This window comes from Hibiscus syriacus, unplaced genomic scaffold, assembly GCF_006381635.1.
Source record: "Hibiscus syriacus cultivar Baekdansim isolate YM2019G1 unplaced genomic scaffold, ASM638163v2 tig00113725_pilon, whole genome shotgun sequence".
Taxonomy (NCBI): Eukaryota; Viridiplantae; Streptophyta; class Magnoliopsida; order Malvales; family Malvaceae; genus Hibiscus; species Hibiscus syriacus.
The window spans coordinates 10,358,230-10,382,728 of NW_024063471.1; the positions used below are offsets into that span (position 1 = coordinate 10,358,230).

At 31.0% G+C, this 24,499-nt stretch overlaps 1 protein-coding gene across 2 annotated transcripts; it reads left to right on the top strand.

Moving 5' to 3' along the window:
* The first annotated feature begins 1,828 nt into the window (after positions 1 to 1,828).
* Positions 1,829 to 10,549, top strand: LOC120187327 (beta-hexosaminidase 1-like). 2 transcript variants are annotated; one of them, XM_039191067.1, is made up of 15 exons: positions 1,830 to 2,329; positions 2,441 to 2,524; positions 3,254 to 3,289; positions 3,597 to 3,708; positions 3,794 to 3,864; positions 4,010 to 4,140; positions 4,322 to 4,338; positions 4,729 to 4,777; positions 5,122 to 5,222; positions 6,481 to 6,540; positions 7,240 to 7,273; positions 7,467 to 7,565; positions 8,481 to 8,540; positions 8,659 to 8,909; positions 10,148 to 10,549. In XM_039191067.1, the coding sequence occupies exons 1-15, from the start codon at positions 1,970 to 1,972 to the stop codon at positions 10,321 to 10,323; spliced, it is 1,641 nt and encodes a 546-aa protein (XP_039046998.1). In that variant the 5' UTR covers positions 1,830 to 1,969; the 3' UTR covers positions 10,324 to 10,549. The 2 variants fall into 2 exon arrangements, with proteins under 2 accessions (XP_039046999.1, XP_039046998.1); XM_039191068.1 differs by lacking the exon at positions 6,481 to 6,540 and having other exon boundaries at positions 1,829 to 2,329.
* The last annotated feature ends 13,950 nt before the right edge of the window (positions 10,550 to 24,499 follow it).

The window sequence follows — 24,499 nt, forward strand, 5'->3', positions numbered from 1 at the left end:
ATAAGTTGTTAGTTTATGCAGATACAATTGTCAGACATCAAATTAATTTAATTGTCAATATCTCATCATAAGGTAGTGAAGGAGAACTTCGAGTGACCATTTGGATAGGGTAGTTCTTAAGGTTTTCGAAAGTTCAATTGGTTAATGTTCTAGGCGAAGTGTCAGCATTCTCTGATTACTTTAATGTATAACAATTTTAATAATAATTCAAATAGTAATGATTTCTCATGTCTGAAGCAATTAATTTATAAAAAAAATTAAATGAATAGTTATTAAATTATATCATTAAAAGATAAATCTACAATAAATATCACACAACGAAATAAATCATTAATAACATAGATTGATGTACGTTACTCATATAAAATAGAATAAAATTCATAGTTAATCATTAAATTTTATTAAAATTGTTTTATTTGTTATTATATTTTTAAAAATTATAAAATAAATATTAAATTCTAGATTTTGTAAAAAAAATGGACACCGACCCTTATGTATTTGAGTCCTTAATTACAACTAAAATTTTATTTTGATACATGTTTTCAATATTTAAGTAATAACTCCAAAAAAATTATAAAATTAACTAAATTTATATAAAAATATTTATAAAATTTAAAAATTTATTTTATTTTAAAATTATAATCTTGTGATTTCTTTAATTTCGTCAAATTAGTTTATAACTAATTATATAATTTAATTGTTATATTGTATTTTTTATTTTTTTTATTTTTTTCATATTAAAAAATTTCAATTATCATATAATGAAATTATTATTTTTTATTAAGTGATGTGATTCAAGTTTTTAACTTTTTTTAATAAGTTTAAATACAATTTAAAAATAATAATCCAAAAAAATCGTAATATCACATTAATAAAAAAATATATGCAAACTTAATTAAAATAATTAAAATAATTCTTAATTTTTAATAATATATCAAATAATTTATATTATAAAAAATCAATATTTATAATATGACATTAAAAAATAATATATAATCTTTATGTATATTTTATTTTTAATTCAATGAATTTAATAAAAATATTTTAATTAAAATTTTAATAAAATTTTAATTATAATTAAAGAATCAAATAAGATATTTTAAATTAATTTAATATGTTATATAACCTATTTAATGATAATTAAGACATTTTATTCATTTTATAAAAAAATCTAAAATTTAATATACATTATATAAGTTTTGAAAGCTTAATGTTTAGAAAGATATTCGTATATAATTTAATAATAGTTTGTAAATTTATCTTATAAAATTAAGGGCAAGTTACGTATTTAGTATCTAAACTATTATTTTTAGTCCGTTTTAGTATTTAAACTTTTAAATTTTTTAAAATTATACTTAACATTTATTTTTATTTCATTTTAGTATCATGCCTTATCAATTTTGACCAGTTTTAATACCTAATTTTTCAAATTTTCAAAACTTAATGTTAAATTTTGAACATGGTTACTAAAATGAAATAAAAACTAAAGTTTTCAATGGTGAGTACTAAAATTAAACAAAAACTAAACTTTAGGTATAGTTTTGAAAAAAATTAAAAAACTTAAGTACTAAAATAGATCAAAATGATAGTTTAAATACTAGAAGTGTAATATACCCTAAAATTAGTTGAGAATATCAATAACATTCTTTCCAGAACTTTTATTATTAAAATTTAACTTATAAACTAATTACAAACCAATTCTGACAATCCCAAATTACAAAACGATCCTTTGTCAACTTCGCCCCCCCTACCCCCCTCCAGAAAAAAAAAAAATAAAGAAAGAAAGAAAGAAAACTGAGCCTAAAAAACAACGAAGCAGTCAATGAAACAAATTGAAAAATGAAAGCTACACTTCCACTTCAAGTTCACAATAATTGTCCACTCTTCGTGTCAACAACCAAACACCAATAAATTCAAAGATCACCCTTTTCTCTCTCAGAAAATCCCAAAGAAATTAAAATCAATCAAGATGCTACACTTTTATCTAAAACCCCATTGTAAATTGAGTTTCTTGGTATTGCTATTATGGGTTTCTCTGCTAGTTGATTCAAATTCTGGGTTTGAGTTAGATGATTCATTGACTTATATTTGGCCTTTGCCATCTGCGTTCACTTCTGGCAATCGAACCTTCACTGTGGACCCAACTTTATCTTTATCTGTCTTGGGGAAAGGTGGGGACTCCAAGATTTTGAAGGAAGGATTTGAGAGGTATAAGAAGATTATATTTAAACATGCTTCTGAGATTTCACTTTTTCAGAAGTTGAGAGGGATAAGTTTTGTGTATGACATTAGTGAGCTGAGAATCATTGTAAATTCAGACAGTGAAGAGGTAAGTTGAAAACTTGTTTTTGTTCCCCCCCCCCCCTTTCAAGTTCACTTAAAGTTTATAAATATATGTGCATGTATATATTGATGATTTTTTGGGCTCTAATTATGGCAGCTTCAATTGGGTGTGGATGAGAGTTATACTTTGTTTGTGGCAAAGAATGACGGGAAATCTATTGTCGGAGAGGCAACAATTGAGGTGAAGTTTGAGTTTTTTTAGGTTTGCTATATTTATTTTCCGGAAATTCTAAAATACAATTTGTTAATACTAAAAAACGGCAGAAATCGGTTCCAACCGAAAATAGTTGGATAGAGTAACCTTTTAGGTTGAAAACCCTAAATCCCGGCAATGTAACTTTTTAGTTGCAGCTGAAAAATATTACAAATTTATGTAACTTTTTAGGTTGAACAGTGAAACATTTTAGGTTGAAAACCACCTTATTTAAGGTTGCCGCATGGCAGAACTATCCATTTATTATCTAAAGAATTTGTATCTACTTTTCATGACTATTGCAAATTTTGTTAGTTGCATGTCTGCAATTTGTTTTCAGATGGTTTTAGCTTTGAAGTTTGATCATTGTGGTCTGACTCGTGTTTCTGGCATGCATCCGACACTTGCCACTATACTCGGAATAACATGGTCTCTTAGTTGTGTGGTTTTTTGGCCAACACTTAGTAGTCTCCTTAGTTCAATAAGTGTATGGCATTCCGTGGTGTGAGTATACTGTGGAAATGCACTTTCTTACTGGTAGTCTCTTTAGAAGGTTCTGATCATGTATGCTTAGTTTGTGATTTTTCTGATTCAAGTTTAAAATTCATTTCTACCAATCTAAACTATTTCGGCTGATTAGTGAACTTGAAATCTCGCATTAAGTGATTGTGCGATGACATCTGATATCCACTGCTCTGTTTCTTGTAATTTTTGCAGGCAAATACAGTTTATGGTGCATTAAGAGGGCTGGAGGTCTGTGATAAATCCTTTACTCCTATACCATTTATTGTGTGTATATAATCTATTGATTTTATTGTTCTTAATTGTAAGTGACGGCTATAATTGTTGATCAAAAGCATAACGATAATTAGGTGAAATATACTCCTCCCTAACACGTCTCGAGACCTTCACTTGTATATTGATGACATGAGTTCCTACCTCTTTTTTGGATTTTTTTTTCTCAGAATTATCTGCTCCTTAAGCCACATGCTTGTGATGCATTAGATTGAAGTCTTATATATGTCTTCTTCACATGTTATTCTGTTTTACAATGTTACAGACATTCAGCCAATTGTGTTCATTCGATTACGATACTAAATCGGTGCAAATATACAAAGCACCATGGTACATCAAAGATAACCCAAGGTTTGCGTTTCGTGGGCTTTTGCTTGGTAAGCCTCTCTTCCATTATTTTCCTTTTAGATAACAATTTCTGGAATAGTTCTCGATTCAGTTGTACATGCTTTTATGTGGCAGATACATCAAGGCACTATCTACCAATTGACGTCATTAAGCAGATAATTGAATCCATGTCTTATGCTAAACTTGTAAGAAATGCTACTATCTGTTATTTTCTGTTCAATCCTATATTTTCAAAGTTGAAGTTCATTTGTGTGCTTATGATATTATTGCGCATCTTTATATCTTGTGTCTTTTACATGTCATTCCAATACCACGAATCGCATTCATTAGAATGTCCTTCATTGGCACATCATAGACGAAGAGTCATTTCCTCTAGAAGTACCTTCATATCCAAAATTGTGGAATGGTGCTTATACAAAATGGGAGCGCTATACGGTTGAGGACGCAAGTGAAATTGTTAGGTATGATACAATAAGTCCTGGAATACATTCCTTGCTACAAAACTTCTAAATGCTCCTTTGATTTGCATGCTTATTTATATCTCTAAATTAAGAAATTTCGCCTCTACATATTATTTCATGCATCTCATAAATTTGCTAATTATGTGCTTCTGTTTCATATCTTCATGCACAAATGGTGAAGCTTTGCAAAACTGAGAGGTGAGAATCTTTCACTTCCATTGAAAATAAATTTTAGCCATTTTCTTGGGGTCTAACTCTGACCCTATATTACTTGGACTTGAGAGAGTCAAAATACAAAATGTGCCCAAAACGAGTATGCTCAGTTTTTCTAATTTTCCTGAGGTTTGGAGGATCCTTGAAGGATCTTATCTCTAAACGTACATCAGGATATGTGTCAAACGGGATTATCTAAAAATAAATAATAATAATAACAACAAAAAGCAGTAGCAACATAGCTCTTCACACTGTTTTCCTTTAAGATGGGTAGTTATGTAATGCGAATTTAACAATAAATGCATGGTGTAAACACTGCTCATCTCATGCTATCTGTATTGGCGATTACTTATTATTTCTCACCATGCTTGTCAGGCATCCATGTAATGGCAGAAGTAGATGTCCCTGGTCATGCCCAGTCATGGTAAGTTGCTTTGTAATGCCAATATTCTCTTAGTTTGAGAGACTCCAAATGCATGAAACTTCATTTTGAGTAATTGTATTTGCATAGTTCATCGAATGGTAGTTGAATCTTCTCAACTTCCTTCCCCTTTCCTAATCTTGCAGTGAGGACATAGTTTCTTGGCTAAACATAGCCAAACTATATCTTGAATGGCGGGCAATATGAAAGATTTCAGATTTTTACTTTTTAATTTCAATAAAAGAAATGGAAATGTTTTATCTTAATTTGCATTTTGAGTTTTATATTTCTTATTGAGTTCAGTTGTTTATTAAACACAGATATAAACTAACCTTAGTTTTATGTAGGGGAGCTGGGTATCCTGATCTTTGGCCTTCTTCTTCCTGCAGAGAGCCACTTGACGTTTCAAAAAAATTCACTTTCGAATTGATTTCTGGCATTCTATCAGGTTAAAATCCGCAAAAGCCTTTTTCTTGGTAGTATTAGTCATTTTCCACAACTGCACTAGTTTAGTGGATTGAAAACAATCTTTTCGATGTGCTAATATTAAGAATCATGGTTATGAACTTTATGTTGTTGCGTAGATTTACAGAGCGGGTAAGTTTAGGCATAGATGGCTAGTTTTTTTTTTTTTGTCAAGTTGCAGTCAACTGTCGACATGTTTAGTCATCTAAGTCGAATAATTTTAGGCAAAATGATTCTAAAGCAGTTTCCTAATATAAAATTCAGTCAAGCTTCAAATTTAGGTCTTGCATCCTATGAATGAAAATCACTTCATGCAGGATCTTGATAACCTGGAACTACATATTTAATTTCATTTATTTAGGAAAATATATTAATCATAACATAAATTATAAAATAATGTAAGAACGTGTTTTTAACATAAATTATAACATCAACTAATTGAGGGGCCAAATTAAGAATTTATCTATATGGTACTCAAGGCAAGACAAATATTAAGCCTTTCTAAATTCTTAGGAAATTTTATTTAGATTTCAGAATATTATTTTTGACTATGACTTTAGGTAAAAATATAACTTCAGCTTTCATTTGGGGTTAGGTACTACATGATAATCAAAAGTTTTTAGTTTGAAAATTTTAAACATACTATTGGTTTGATATATAAAACATTTTGACATGTAAAAATTTGTACAATCTATGCTGAAAAAATATATAGTATATACAATCTTTAATACTTTCAGCATGCCAAAAAGTAATGAAAATAGATTCACACATTTTTTTTTCTAAATATAATTTGATATTACATATTATGTAAAATGATAGATGAACTCAAACATAAAATAATATGAATACAAAAATATTTTAAAATTAAAGTACTACCACAAACTATACAGAATACACACAACATGAAACTTAACATGAGCACGACATGCATATCAAATGTACCAAAATTCAGGTTTATACTTTATGTTCTAAGTTGATGTTATAATTGATGTTAAAAATATGTTATTATATTATTTTATAATTTATGTTATGATTGATAGATTTTCATAAAACAAAGGAAATTAATTTCAACCACAGTTTAACAAAAATATCATTTTTGTCAACATTATCACAACTTTTTAGCTTGGCTTAGTGATTAGGTGTTGGATCCCCTCTCTAAGTTCCTTGGTTCAATCCTTATTAAAGTCGTACATATTTTTCTCATTTGCTATGTAGTTTATAATTGAAATTTTCTTTTACAGATATAAGAAAAAATTTCCCATTTGAGCTCTTCCACTTGGGTGGCGATGAGGTTCATACAGGTTGGTGGATTTGATATCTTCTTGATAACCGACATTTTCGTTATCTCTTTGTTAAAAACACGAATGTGATATTGCCACTTCTTAGATTGAAAGGAGAATTTCCCACTGTGCTTCTCCTTTTAAGTTACTTGACTAAATTCTTCCCAAGTTTTTTCATGCATATGAAGGTTCCTTGGAGGGTTATATTTCATACTCATACCTGGATATATGTTGGATACTAGTGTTGAACGTAGGTAGTTTAAGAGAAAATGATAGGTCCTAGTTACATAGCATGCAAGACCGTGTTACAATGACACAAACCAGAACTGAAACTATACACGTGCTCGTATAGTCATTGAAAGCTTTTAAAATTTACGTCTTTAAATTTTTGAGTGATAATTCATATCATTATTTCACTATATTACATATCATTAGTGACCAAAGCATCTGAGGGATTGACCACAGTATCTGTATTTATGGAATTAAGTGTGAGTTTGTGTGTGATAGCTGCTATATCTGTCATCGACTTTGATTTTATCTTTAAAAGCGTTACATCAGCTGTTCGAGTTTTTGGTGCAGATTAATTTGCTTAAATAAATGAGTGGAATCGCTTTTCTACTATTTTTGCAGTTATTTTCATGCTTTGTTATACGTTTAGTTCTGCCGTACCTAATTTTATAATAATAATTTTATTAATATTGGCACTCATTGTTTTATCAGATTGCTGGACCTCTACTCCACACATAAAGCAGTGGTACATGCCTAACTCTTACTTGTTGATCAATACTTCTTTATATGCCGATTCACATTCAGAGTAGCTTCTACATCGATTGATTTTGACAAGAATAATACTAATTCAGCCGTTCATTAATTTCGGGGATTAAGTTGTAACCTCTTGATTCAAGCTGTGCCTTCTTATTAACTAATCTGATGAAAATGAATTTCAGGCTCAACGACCACAACATGACTGCTAAAGATGCATATCAATATTTTGTACTCAAGGCTCAAGAAATTGCGATCTCGAAAGACTGGACGCCTGTCAACTGGTGTGTCTTTTATCCATGCTCTGCAATTGTTGTTTAATGTTTTATGCAATACATAGGATTTGGGTTTTTCGTGTATGGCAAGTTATTTGGTCTAGCCCCACTTCTTCTCACTAAGTTCTCAATACAGTAACTTAAAAGTTGTCAGATGTAGTAAAATAATAGGTAAAGTACACAAATGGTCCCCCCGACTATAGGGTGATGTTTTGTTGAGACCACGACTATTAAAAGTTACAAATTTGTCCTCGACTATAGGGTGTTATTTTGGTGAGTCCCCACGACTATTCATATATTCCAAATTCGTCATTTTCTGTTAAAAAATTGATGTCAGCCTGAATTGAACATTAACCTGCTGACTGAGATATGATAAAATTTGATCCCAGAATCTCAAAAAACTATACAACCCAAACGATTTTGGGATCGGATTTTATCATATTGCAATCAACATGTTAACTTTCACTTCAGACGACTGTCAATTTTTAACAAAAAATGACGAGTTCAAAACAAATGAATAGTTAGGTGACCATTTCATAACTTTTAATAGTCGAGAGACTTAACAAAGCAATACCTTATAGTCGAGAGATCATTTTGAACTTTTAATAGTCGAGTGACTCAACAAATCAGTGCCCTATAGTCTGACTTCCATGTCCAATGCATTACTGGACCTATAGTCGAGAGATCATTTTGAATAGTTAGGTGACCATTTCATAACCTTTTCTATAAGGACCTATGTCTAACTTCCATGTCCAATGCATTACTGGACATGTATATGGCTATACAGGGATATGACCTTCTAAATACATTATAAAACTTCGAAAAATGTTAGGCCCCCGATATTTGTCCGACTCACAAACCCATGTACAAGTAACTTAAGATGAAATCGGTATATTATTTCTATATGCCTATTCCTCATTGCAGGGAAGAAACCTTCAATTCTTTTTCATCAGAACTTAGACCACGGACCATCGTACACAACTGGTGAGTTTTAAGCCTTTTTTTAAAAAATAAAATAAAATAAAAAGTTTATCTGGAAAGGTTCGTACCAAGAGGTGTTACTTTGTATATCGAGCGTGAATGATTTAGTCTAAAATGCTAGGTTGGGTCCTGGGGTTTGTCCGAAGGCCGTTGCGAAAGGATTCAAATGCATTTTCAGCAATCAAGGTGCTTGGTATCTTGACCATCTAGATGTTCCTTGGAATGAAGTTTACAGTGCGGAGCCACTAGAAGGAATAAACAATGTGTCCGAAGAAAACCTTGTTCTCGGAGGGGAAGTTTGCATGTGGGGTGAGACAGCTGATGCATCAAATGTTCAGCAAACAATATGGCCTCGAGCTGCTGCTGCGGCAGGTACATTATACACTTAGAGTTATTAAAATCCGAGTCTTTATTTAACATTGTTATCATCTTACAACTATAAATGTTTGAGTCATGCTTTCCTTTCTCGAGACAAGTTCACTTCTCCACCAATACCCCATCTTGACCCGAAACACGAACAAGTAAATATCAGGCCAAGGATGTAAAAGATCTTAAAAGCATAATTTCATTAGGTGCCCTCCAGGGGATCCAATAAAATTAGGGGTAAAGCACACAAATGGTCACTCGATTATAGGGTTTTGTTTTGTTAAGTCTTCAACTATTAAAAGTTACAAAAATGGTCCTTCGATTGTAGGACATTACTTTATTGAGTCCCTCGACTATTAAAAGTTACAAAATGATCACTCGATAATTCTTATGGTTCAATCTTGTTCTTTTCCGTTAAAAAAATTGACGGCCATCTAAGCTAGACGATAAATCAATAACATGTTGAATGAGATATGATAGTCGTTTGAGATATTGGATTCATATTTTATCAGATTCCAGTTAGCAGGTTAACACCCAACTAGACATTCAAAATTTTTTAATAGAAAGGACAAGTTTGGAACATATGAATAGTCGGGTGACTATTTTATAACTTTAAATGGTCATTGATTCAACAAAGCAACGGCCTATAGTCGAGAGACTATTTTGTAAATTTTTAATAGTCAGAGGATTCAACAAAGTAGCACCCTATAGTTATTGACCATTTGTGTACATTGCCCTGAAATTAGTGATTACATATTGGGTTTTTACCGACGTACTCCGTCACTTTTCTATTTTCAAAAATCATGTTCAATGGGTTGTCCAGGTTAAACATGTTTGATTTATGATGTTTGGATGGAAAGATTTATTTATTTTCAAAATGGGATGTTGTTCTTTTTTTTGTCCTAAACATTTCATTTTATGACTTTTGGTTCTCCATATGTTCTCTTTTAGATGTTCATTCAATAAAGATGATTTCTTGGATTACATCTGTTAAACTTAACCGCATCATGCATATTAGACAACTACATCACCCTTTCTGGCTTCTTATAGTTGGCTGCATTCAGAATATATTTCATTTAGATTCAGCTAAGCATTTACAGCAAGCAACTAAACTGTGTGTTTCTGCATATCGTGTTGGATTCAATTGTTAAACTACCTTTTATCCACACAGTCCGTTTAATTATTTCGATTGCATTTTCATCAAGTTCTTGATATCATTTTGCTTCCAACTTGGCTTGTTACAGAGCGTTTGTGGAGCAAAAGGGAGGCTGTATCGGTACAAAACGTTAATTCAACCGTATTGCCAAGGTACCATTACTTCAGATGCCTATTGAATAGGCGCGGGGTTCAAGCCGCTCCTGCCACGAATTATTATGCTCGAAAGCCTCCGACCGGTCCAGGATCATGCTATGAGCAATAGTCATGCAGTTCGATACTTGTCGGATTGATCCAGAGCTGTCTGTATCTGCTATTGTATATGTTAAAAAAGTGCATTTAAACCCTTGAAGTTTCGTGATTTCTGCATTTTCAAACAATCCACCGGTGTCCATTTCATATGGTATGCTCTTGTACATGTTAAACGTACACTCAGGAACTTAAATTGTCTGTGCTTTAGACGTTTTCAAGCAATATACTTGTATTCATTTCATGTTGTGCTATATTTTATTTCGATGTTGGAATCATCTCGCTGAATTTAAATGTATACCTGTTTGTCTTGTATAAATACCGTTGATAATGTTTGGTAATTTTTTTTTAATTTCTCAGATTTTTAACTGTTAGATAAATAGACGGAAAATATAAAATAGAAAAAAATATTTATAAAAAGAGTTATTCTCATTATTGGATCGGTATATTTCTTTGTCATGTAGAGGTGTTCCCGGTTAGATGCATCTTTAAATTGTCTTTATAAGGCGCTTATCATAAGAAGTATCTTTGTCTTGAGGTGATACTGACCAAGTGTTTCAGAGACTACAAAATTCGAAAAAGTTGGAATGCAAAAAGTGTCTTCTCGGTTGCATTCTCATGTCCTTCCACCTCTCCCTGTAAAAAGTTCACTCCCCTCGTATAAAACACAAAAAAAAAAACAAAACAAAACTTTTTAATCCTATACAAAAAGATCGAAATGCAATTTGAGTTTTTTATCAGTTTCAATTAGGGGTAAGCATTCGATCGAGTAGAGTCGAGTAAAATTTTTTTGAGTTATTCGAATTGACGAGTCCTATTTTATAACTAGGGATTGACTTAAAATTTTTAAGCCGAATCGAGTTAAATTTTCGAGTTTCTATTTAAAACAAGTTTTATTTTACTGCTATTGAGGTACCAACACAGGTGGAAGGAACTCAGTGTGACACGAATACCATGCGATATGGTGAAGAGACTATTAGTAAACAAGTTAAATTTCGTGATCCTGTCAGCAGTAGTGAGATGGATTATCCTGATACTGAGGGACCCCAAATTGAAAGAGAACCTCCCTCCAATTGGGGTTCAGGAAACTCGCCCCAGTTTCTCTTATCCTGCTTTTCTGCCACCAGTTCTTAAAGAGCCTTCATCTTCTTTTTATGAGGGTAAGCAATTAAATTTAATATAAATATTTATAATATTATAATATTATTTGATTCTAATTTAAATAATATTTTATAATAATATATAATACATATATATTTTCTTATATTTTTTCATATGTGATTTACATATACCATACAAAGTCAAGGGACTCAATGCCAACTTCATTCAAACTTGAAAATCAATCTACTAATTACTAAAAAAATTTGAGTTATTCGAGTTGTATTTTACAACTTGATTTGAACTTGAAACTTTTTCGAGTTGAGTTGAGTTTATGAAATTACAACTCGAAGTCAAGTCGAGTCGAGTTTTTCTCAACCCTAGTTTCATAATTAATTAGTATTTATTTATTTTTTTTATTTATTTATTTTTTATTTATTTAGTTATTTAATTTATTAGTATTTTGATTATTATATAATTTTAAATAATTATTAGATTTTTTTGTGTAATTAATATATTTTTGTAAGGGATTTATTTTTACTTTAATAATGATATTTTTATAATTATTTTATTAATATTGCCTAGTTAAAAATGTAAACACTTAGATTAGATATAGATCATATTTTGACATTTTGACTCATCAACCACATTTGATAAGTAAATTATTATTTTTTTATTAATTAAATTTATTAATTATTAGTTAATACTATATTTTAAATATATTTATTTTAAATTAATAAAATGACATCGTATTCTCAAACTATTTGTTCATAATATAAAGATATCTCTTCACGACCGAATTATGAGATACTTTAAGTCAAGTTGAATTTGAGTACATTCTTCGAGTGCTCTGAGATTGAAAACTACAACCAATTTATTTCTACACTCGTTGAGAGGTGGTGATCAGACACACCTTTTATTTTGTGTGCAGAGTGCACAATCATTTTGGAAGATATTTCACTCTAGTTAGGACTCTTGGTTGATTAACATTTTTTGTTCGGTAGGAGTGTTGATTATTGAGCTGCTATGAACTACATCTTTCTTAGAAAGGTCCCAAATGAATTCATCGTGGTTGAATCTCATTGGCATGATTCAATTAAAACTTCAACGACTTGGACGAAGACTACTCTGAAGAGGACTATAAACATTCACATGTGCTTACATTTTGTGGGTTATAAGGGGATTTTCATGCCCAACACATCCCACAATCAAGTGAATGAAATATGATTACATAACCTCATAGACTTTAGAGAAACAAGTACATTTAGTTGGGGATCGATAATTTTGGTATTTATTTTCAGAGAAATGTGTAGGGAGGCCGACCTGAGAAAAAAATATTATTGATGAATGCATCTTGCTTTTCCAGTCTTGTGCATGACATCACATACCTTTTCGATGTCCATTCATCTTCCCTTTCGTAGCTATGTAATTTCATTTTTTTTCATTTGAAAAGTAAATAAGTCATTATTAGAATTACAATTTCAACATGTTAATGTAAATATCTTTTCCTCCTGAACAGATGACCATCAAACTTAGATCATCATGGTGTACTAGACAAGCTTCGAGATATTAGGTTATTAATCGAGTAGAAAACAGGAGCAGAGGTGTGTGTTAATAACTAAAATTTTCATATTAGTATCATGATAAACGGACACTCTTTTATTAGTTTGTCAAACCCCAATTTTGATGTTAGAAGTTTAAAAAAACAATTCAGTTAATTAAAGGGAATTTTTAATTTTGAAGAGCCTAATTATCAATAATTTGGAGTTTTAGGACCCAGTTGAATCAAAATAAAAATGGTTAAGGACTAAAATGAATAGATTCATAATATGTGTCCAAATTAGAAGCTCGAGGACTAAACTAAATAGATTTCACAATTTACGAAAATTTTCATGAACTTTAGAAAGTCTAAGGTCATACTTGACAATTTCCTCAAAATTCGGTTGGTATAAATAGCAACTTATCCATATAATCTCCTCCCCTCCTGTTTTCAAAATTCCAGTCATCAGTTGGAAAATTGTTCTTTAGAATTTATTTTTTGTTCCACCCCAATTGTCATACTCTGTCATTGTTTGCTTTCGTTCATCATGATTTTGGGCTTAAGAGAATTGTCTTGAATCTTTATACTTAGTGGTACTTCAAGGCATAGGTTAGAGTTTGTTTGTCGCCTTTTCTAGAGGGTTTGCAAAGAGTTTCTATCACGTCACCATCGTAGCAAACCAAGAGAAAAGCCCTGATTCTTCTCAATTCTCATTCTCATTTTTATTTCTTTATTTTCTTTTATTTTCCCTTGCTCTAAACCATTGAAAACCACCACCAGACCCTCTTACCTTTTCTGCTCCATCACGACGCTAGTAACCACCTTGAACCTTTGCTACCGTCCAGAACAAACTCAACCCTAGTCCAACAGTTTGTTTAGCGCAACAACAATTTTGATGCTAGAAGTTTTTAAGGAAATAATTCAGTTAATTAAAAGGAATTTCTAATTTTGGAGGGCTTAATTATCAATAATTTAAAATTTTAGGACTCAATTGAATCAAAATCAAAATATTTAAGGACTAAAATTAAAAAATCCATAACCTAATGTCCAAATTATAATCTTAAGGACTAAACTAAACACAAGGCAAAGTTTGGGAAAAATATCGTGAACCCTAAAGGTCAAACTTGATAATGTCTTCAAAATCCGGTTGGTATAATACCACTCCCCCCCCCCCAAATAAATAAATAAATAATCTTCCTCTCATGTTTTCAAAATTCCGACCCTTAGTTTGAAAATTGTTCTTTAGAATTTGTGTTCTGTTTCACCCCAATTGCATACTCTATCATTGTGTGTTTTCTTTTATAGTGATTTTCGGCTTTAAAGAATTTTCTTAAATCTTTATGCCAAATGGTACCTCGAGGCATAGGTTAAAGGTCATTTGACGCCTTTTCTAGAGGGTTTGTAAAGAGTTACTGTCGCATCACCATTGTAGCAAACCTAAGGAAAAGCCTCGATTCTTCTGAATTCTCATTCTTATTCTCATTTCATTTCTATTTTCTTTGCTGACCCATCACGTCAATAATAACCACCTTGAACCGTAGCTGTCGTGTAACACCCAATATTTGGCCACATAGGATGACCCGAGTAATATGACTGTACATTAGATTTCAAATTTAATCTGACAAACTAACTCTAATCATACATACCAAGAAGAAATAAATTTAAATAAAATTTATCGTAGGAAGCACAAGAACGAAATATCAACCATCAAGCATTGACCACTTGAACAATCAAACATCGCATGATAAACGCATTTAACACTATAGGGGTAAACTAGTCATTGCATACTTCATTATCGATTAAATGTTAAAAATCTAAATTCACTTCACCGATATTTGTTATTAATCTTTAATTAGTCACGTACAAATTTTTAGCTTAATCAGACTTTATTTAGAGGCCTAATTAAACATACTTGTATAGGGACTAAATTCAAAACACGCATATGAAAAGCAAGCATTCAATTTGCCGTTCCATTATGTAATTAGACATAATAGAGGGTGACAAAACAAACTCAGACAAACCCAATTTAAATCTAAATATTAATTAGAGAAACATATTTAAGACTAATTTGAACCCATATAAACATTCTGAGGTTAAATTAGGACTTATGGCACATTTAGTACCTTTAATAAATCAAAATTTATCATTTTTAGTGAACCAAAACTCAAGGGATCAATCCTTTTACACGGGAGATTGGTCCTTGGAAATGTAGTAGCAAGGGATCGATTCATTCTAACAAAAGATCAATCCTTTTTTTTTTTGGGAAAATTGCATAAATTCATTTAAACAAGCAAGAACATGCCACCAAACTTTCATGCAATCGATCCTAGGGTCTATAATCATCCTTGTACATACTTGAACAATTTAGAACATGTCAAAATACACATGTTAAATGCTTCATAACATCAATTAGCACATTAATCATGCATTAGTTATTCAAAGTAAAAAATTACATAAAAAGTCAATTTAACCACAAGTCATCTATCCATTTTGTGCATTATTGGTCATTTCCTTCATTCTAAAGGCCTAACATATTATTTTCACTTATTAACACTTGTGTAAATGATCAAAACACTTGATTAAGGCACATAACAACATTTGATCACTTAAGGCATACTTGAACATTGCAAAACATGTAATCCATCATCAACAATCGTCAATTCACTATTTATTCAATAATCAAAATTCAACATAGGTCATTAAGGGTCACTTGAGCATGGTAAAGAGATATAATTATAAATCAACATACATATAAATTAAGGATCCCACATTTCCTCAAAGCAAAATCAATTTTCAAAATAACTTTACAATATTCTCTTGCTTTGATAACCGCCGAGTGCATTGTCTCTCAAACTTCCATATCAACGAGTAATTATATAAAAAAAATGTTAAGCAACGAGTGTGAGCTATAAAACTCAGTGAATGACTAAACATTTAAGAATGGTGAACATGTTAAGGCTAAATGAAAGCATTCTATATGTCATGAAACCACACTTTTTCTTACATCCATGTCCATACATCAATGCCATGTCATAATGTACATATAATGCATCATTAATGCACACAAAATCAGAATATTCATATGCTTTAACTCATTGCATTCATGGTTGCCAAAAACATGCACTCATGCACCATTACCTTTTTGTTTGCATTGTCCACACATACACATACAAGTTTCCATTTTATATAATTGACACTTTGTTCAAAATATAACATACTCATTGTGTAAACAAATTCCATACAACTCCCCTTTATTGGGGACTCACATATAGATCCCAAAACCATAATCTTCAGAGCAAAGCTCAATGCACCAACCTTACCACTTAATCTTCTCGGAGCTAGGCTTGATACACCAACCTAACCAATTGATTTCCCAAGTACATACATAATGAAAACATATAATACTCTTTCATAGTTGGTGTTTGGTGCATAAGATATAACATATACACTTCAAATCATAGTTTTGAAATAAAATTACATTGGTTGTAATGATCAACCTCAATTTATTAGAAATATGTCCTTGCTCATCCTCAATTGGATAGTAAGATGTTCTTACTCATCCATGGATAGTAGAATGTCTCTATTCTTCCCACACCATATATATATATTCACATAGATTTTTAAAGTAGCTTTCCAAAACATTTATGAATCAAACAAGTAACATCAATACATTTGTCATATATTTTATGCTTTATAATGTACATATTCTTACAATCTATCATAATTCACAAACTATATATCATGATATTCATGCTTACAAAGATCACATTCTTTCAATGCACCACAACTCATATTCAACATATCACACAACAAAAACTTACTACAATCACATGCTTCTATCATACCATAACTCATGATTAACATACCACAACACACATGCTTTTAATTTCATATATCAATCCATGTATGACCATCCCATATCATCCAATAACAAAGGAAAGTACACTTACTCTATGGCCTTAGACTAATAGATCAGTCTTATCTAAAGCCTCATTTAAAATTGAAAATGTTCATCATCAATGAACGGACAACCACTTACCTCGAGAACGTAACCACATGATTCAACTTCAAATATTTGCTAACTCGTGGTCGAATATTACTGCACTACTTTTTTATCAATGCATACACCCTTTAAGAACCTTATAAAACATGTCAATGAGTCATCAAGACATCAAAAATAGAGCAAAAAAGTTGCCACCGAAACAAAATTGAAACTGAAAAAGACCACAACACTTACCAATCTAGCGATTCTAACTTCCTAACTCGATGACACTCTCTTCCATTGACTCAAGCTGATTAAGAACCATTAAAATCAAGATTTAGAAGTCAAATAACTACTCAAAAATAGTTGAAACCAAGAACATTAATGGATTTCCAAAAAAATCATTAAAATTGACATTGTTTGCTATAAAACATATTGAATCTTAATTACAAATGAAAAATTGATTTAATATCATTTTAAATATCTTAAATACTGATGTGATCCAAATCAACATCATGTTTAATTTTGCATTTCCAACCTTTCAAGGGGAGAAACTTTCTATTTTCCCACACAATGATTTATATTTCGTTTATTATATCATAAATATATTCATATATATATTACATCTATAGTTATAATGATAATATCTAATTCATTACTATATGAGGCATAAGTTATCATTATATATACTATAATTCATATCTTTACATATACACATCCTTATTACTTTATAATAGTTCATGTACTTAACTTATTTTCTATGTTTTGAGTGTAGGTACATTCGACCACAACTATGGGAGCTATTTTAAGCTAAATGGAGAAAGCAACAAGAAAACTCATATGGGGATGCTTAGGAGAGCATAAGGAACATTTGGTGAAAATTTGTTCGGATACCAGTGAGCTCATAGCTAGATTGAGCTGAAAATTTGAGCTACAAGATGACTTCAATTCAGCGGGGGAGCTGCAACATCATTATCACCACCACTTAGGACACTTCAAATATGTCCTAAGTTAATTTTTGTGAAATCGTACCTTTTCGTGAATAGTTGCCATTCTAAGAGGTTCTTTTCCACAAGGAGCTGTCATAACGTTCATCATGATGCAACTCACCTAAGGCCAGCTCACCCCCAGCTCATTCACCTTAGAACTAGCTAAAACATGAAAGGTTGCCTTCCAACAATTGTGATCTTTCATGAATGTTGCTATCCATGAAGATGCTCTTTCCTCAAGGTGCACGTTGGTGAAGAGTTTTTATCAAATAGAGGTTTAAATCATGAAGAGACATGAGGCAAGCACCATGCCTATTCGACCACCACACACATACCTTGCACATGAAGATTTTGGCGCCAAGATGAACCAACACATCATCATTCGGCCAAGGAAGATAACTTTGGCGCCAAAATGAACAAGCATGTCACCATTCGGCCAAGGGAGATGTATCTTCATCCTAGCCGATCCAACATGACTCCTTTGAAGAGATAGCCGAACCATCATCATGCCAAGGGACTCATCCTTTCACTTAAAGCATTATGTACTTAGTCGAAACATAAGGTTCCTATTCGGCTAAGCCCTCTCATTTCCTATAAATTGAGAGGCTTGCTTTCATTTCTAATAATCTCATTCATATTATAAGAATAACTTATTGTGAGTTAATCTCTCTTCAAAGTTCTATGAGAACTTTATCGATTAAACAAGTATATATTTATACTTGTGGGGTTATCCCTTCACCTTGATTCTTATAATTCCTAGATTTTCTATCTAGTGGGTTAAAGACACCATTACAATCCCTCAAGTAAGTTTGTGAAGACCGAGGTTGTGCTCTCTAGCATAGCTTTTTCTTTGGCGTGTTTGAGATACACTATCATGACCATCTTCCATACAACTTCAACATCATCAATCCTCTTCCATTGAAGGCCACTAACATCATAATCTATAATTCCGAAGCCATTTCTTTCTTATTCTTATTCCTTTACTTATTTTACTTATTCATTTCTTATACCATTACTAATACTATCTATATATCATCTTTGTTGCAGCCATACTTATAATTCTAGGGCATTACTACTTGTCATTCTTAGATTGGGACAACAATAAGGCTATCTCTTCACTTCCCTTGAAGAGTGTAGATTCGTCTTATATCAAATACAAATTAGATTCATTAAAGACCATTATAAAGTAAATCAAGAAATTACCTCAATTAACTATTCAAAAAATCATAATTTTTTTCTTGTAAAATTATAATCAAAATCAGTGATCTTTATTATCACTTTACATTTTGATGTTTTAATCATTAAAGCATAAAAGAGATCTAAGAAGATTACCTGTTGGAAAAATGGAGATGAAAACACTTGAGACTTAAAATCATGAAGAAGGAAAGAAGCTTGAAAAACAATGGTGGAAGCTTACAAAAATTAACAACGGAGGAGAAGAATTCAAGAAAGAAAACAATGAGTAATTTGATCCAAAATGATCGAAAGTAAATGAAGATTTGAGAGAGAATTTTTACTTTTCAAAGACGAACAAATGAGAGAAAAAAGTGTTTGGCTAAAATGAATCATGAATAAAAAAGGTAGTTAAAACTAACTTTAATTTAATAATTAAAATGAAGTAAAATGAATCAAAATTCAAGAGCGGAAAAAGAAAGAGAAAATGGAAATGTCTTGGCAAAAATTGCTTTGTAGATTTTGATATGTAGATCTTTTTACAATTTAGTCACTAAAATTCTAATTTTGATAAAAAATCAATTTAGTCACTTAATTAGAAATCAAACCAACCTTGTTAAAATAATATTTAATATTTTAAAATTATATTAAAATATTTTCCAATTAAAATTTCCAAAAATATGATTTTTACTAGAAATCACGAAAATCTCCCGATTACGAACCTGATTATATTGACCCAGATTTTAGGATGTTATAACTCTCTCCCCTAAAAATAATTTCTTCCTCAAAATTAACTTAGGAAAACAGATGAACGCATCAAAACTACAACACCACATAAAACACACAAGCAGCTTACTCGAAATTATGGTTATGCCAAAATATCACACCAAAAGAACCTTTCAAACCCAACGAATTTTCTTAGACGAGCTAAACCCCTAATAAATTCTCTATCTAAGGAAAAAAGACACAAAATTAAACCACATTACTAGAAACAATCATATGAAAAATTAGGACAATTCTTACAAATATCAAGTCTTGGCAAACATCACAAAATATACCTAAACTCATAAGACCACATAAATGACCATCAATGAAACTAATATTCTCAACAATCTTATACAAACTAATAAACTTATTATCTAAACTTCCAATCATGACTAAAATCTAAAACTTTCTTTCACAATAAAACCTTATGGAAAATAGAACCACTAACCATACAGGCAACCCCACAACATTGCAAATCGACATGCAATTACCGACTGTCAAACACACCTTAACCAGCCTGAAAAACAACTTCATTTATCTTTGATTTTGTGAACCAGATCGAAACCACCAACACACCTCCCACTTTATTCAATTCAACATAACAAAACACAACATCTTTGACAATACAAAGCCTCGAATAGAATCTCTTGAATACTCGATTGAAAACCACTAAAATCATTAATATGAAATTAAGCTTACCTTCTAAAACTTGCATCACAAGCTCAAACTAATCACTAATCGCCAAAATATAAACCATATCAAGTTTACCCCTAAACTCAAAAATTATTACAAACATTACCCAAACATCAACATAAACACAAATTAAGGTATGAAACAATAAAAAACGTTATACAAACATAGAATATAAATAATGCACAACTTAGCTTAAGCTACCATGCCTTTGCTGCGCCACTTTGATAAACCTCACGAATTCTATAACACACCTTAGAAAGCACACCACGAGCACCCCAATCCAAGCTTGCATCCCAGTTCAAAATTACTAGCACACACAATCTATTGAAAAAACTTAGTAAACCATCAATATCAAAACAAAATCACCACACCAACACTTAAACACAATACGACCTATTCAATCAAATCTGAATTTTGCAAATCAAGCACCTAACAACAAAGCCCTCAACTCTCTCTTAGCTTATTAGAACTTAATCAAACAAGCCATCAATCCTTGGAAAGGGTATCGATTCATGATCACAAGCTTGTTCAACTAACGGTAGTCAATGCACTTGTGTATTACATTGTCCTACTCCTTCATAATCAAGACAAGAGATCCTCGCTTCTCCCACAACACCAACCTTCTTCATGGTCACACTCTTTAGGAAATAATTGACTAAATAAAACCATGATCCAGTGAATCTTGTAATTGGTTCTTTATCTCTTCCAACTCATTCAATGCCATAAGATGGAAAGCAAAGAGCATTGGAGCCAAATCAAGCAATTCTTAATGCAAAACTCAATTTCATGATCATCCTAGTAAGCCTTCTGAAAACACATCTAGAAATTCTCTAAGAATCTGAATACCTTGCATACGCAACTCCTTACCACTCGGAATAAATAACCAAACCAAATACACTTCACAATCATAATCCATAAACTTATTTGCCTCTAGTGCAAAATCAACATATAAAAATAATTTAAATATTCTATCAATAACTATAAAATTAAAATTGATCCAAATTTAATATAATTATACAAAACAATTCGAAGTATGGATGCCCCTTATAATCACACAATTATTCATACACAAAAGAATTTCATGGCCTCAAAACAATAATTTGGAGAAACTGGCCAGAAATAAATCACTTAAGTACACATATGAAAACCTCTTAGTTACCTTATTGACTAAGGTAGTACTACTCAAGACACTAAAAAACCATATTTATGTCACTGGTCTCAACCAACTACCCAATCAAACAATCAACACATTCAAAACATGCGAACATGTTGAATCCAAATCAATCAACCCACTCATAATATATGCAACAAATCATATAGAGAAACAGGTTACACACATAATTAAATATACAGTGCATCAAATTGAATAACTAAGCAAGTTACATATGAAAATAAATTCAAAGTGTGTAATGTCAAAATTCTCATTCAAATTATACACAATAGAAAATATGGAGTGAGATAAGCATCAGGTGATCAAAACAAAATTTGTTAAAAGTAAAAAAATTTACAAGGCAATATAACCCGAGTAATTTGAGTGCATATTAGATTTCAAAGCAAACCAGACAAATAAAATTTAATCATACATACTAATTGGAAACAAATTTAAATAGCATTTTATCATCTGAAGAACAATAGTGAAATATCAACCATCATACTTCAAACACTTAAATAATCAAACATCACAAGATAAACACATTTAACACTATAAGGGTAAAATAGCCATTTCATACTTCATTATCGAGTCATTATTATAAAAAGAAATTTAACTTCACTATTATTGTTCTTTAATCTTTAATTAGTTACATGAAAGTTTTTAGCTTAATCGAACCTCATTTAGAGATCTAATTGAACATGCTTGTTTAGGGACTAAAACATAAACAATTCAAAACATGCATATGAACAATAAACATTCAATTGGCCATTCCATTTTTTAATTAGATATATTAGAGTGACAGAAAAAATCTCTTTCAAATTTGATTTAAAACCAAGTATTGAACATATTTTGGAGTAATTTGAACTCATACAAACATTTTGAGGTCAAACTAGGACTTAGGGCGCATAGAAGACCTTTAATTAACCAAATTTTATCTCTTTTAGTGAATAAAAACACAAGGGATCGATCCCTTTTCAAGAAAATCAATCCTTGGAAAAATAGTAGCAAGGGATTGATCCATTAGGGAAGGGTTCGATCCTTTCTAGCAAGGGATCAATCCCTTTTCTAGAAAATTGCATAAATTCATGTGAACATGCAAGAACATGACACCAAACTTTCATGCAGTTGATCCTAAGTTGTATGATCATGCTTTGACATACTTGAACCACTTACAAAATGTAAAAACACATATGTTACATGCTTCATAACATCAATTAACATATTAATAATGCATTAGGCATTCAAAGTCAAGAATTGCATAAAAAGTCAACTTAACCACAATTGATCTATACATTTTATGCATTATTGGTTATTTCCTATAATCTAAATTCCTAACATATTATGCCACTTATTAACACTTGTCTAAATGATCAAAACACTTGATTAACACGCATAGCAACATTTGGTCGCTTAAATCATACTTGAACATATTGCATAACATGTAATCCATCATAAAAAATAGGACATTTACTATTTATTCAAGAATCAAATTTCAAAATAGGTCATTAAGATCACCTTTTTTTATTACTAAATAGTTATAATTAAAAATCAACATACATCCCAACTAAGGATCTCATATTGCCTCAAAGTAAAACCAAGGTTCAAAATAATTTTATCATGTTCCATTGCTTTGTTCACCAATGAGTGCCTTGCCTCTCAAACTCTCAAATCAGCGAGTAATGATCTAAAAAATATTAGACAAAGAGTGTGAGCTATAATGCTCAATGAATGACTAAACATTCATGAACGATGCACGTGTCAAGGCTAAAGGAAAACATATTATATGTCATTAAACCTCACTTGTTCTTACCTCCATGTTTATATGTCCTGTCACAATGTCCATATTATGCATCATTAATGCAAATAAAATAAAAAAATTAACATGCTTTAAATCATCATATTCAAGGATTGCAACAATATGCGCTCACACATCATTACCTTTTTCCTTGTATTGTCCATACATATACATACAAGTTTTCATTTAAGATTATTAGCACTAATTCAAAATACAACATACTCATTAGATAAACGGACTCCATAAAACTCCTTTTTATTAGGGACTCACATATTGATCCCATAACCATAATGTTTAGAGAAAAGCTCAATGCACTAACCATACAACTTAATCTTCTTAGAGCAAAGTTTGATGCACCAACCTAACTACTTGATTCCGTAATTACACACATAAAGAAAAATAGAGTATTATTTCCTTTTCAAGCCTTTCATAACCAAAGGTCCCAAAATAAATAGTTTGCCAATTAATCCAGGTTTATCAAGAGTGGTTATTGTTTGATTCATAACATATAACATATATACTTCAAATCAAATTTTTGAAAAAAAATTATATTTGTTGTAATACCCCAAATAGTAGGTCAGCGATTAGTTTTAAAGGAATTAAGATTTGGAAGACCAAATTGAAGAAATAATAAAGTATAATAAATGATTTAAGTAAGACTAATTAGTAAGAAATGGATTAATGAAAGGGTATTTTGGTCTTTTAGACTGGAATGAATTTAAAACCCATTTAAATTTAGGGATTTAAGAAAAAGGGGAAAATGAAAAATATATACTAAGTCATTTTACTCTTCTTCTTTTTCTTCCCCTGGTTGAGTGTCCTCCTCCATAGCTTAAGGTAAACTTCATCTAGGTAGTGTTTCCTTTCGATTGTGGTTGGTTCTTGCAACCTTAAGTGATATGTAAGCTTAAGGAAATGTTATATAAGATTAAAACTATGGCATGAAGGAAATATTAGAGAATTAAGAAAATGGGTTTCAAAATGATATGGTAAAATATGAGTGT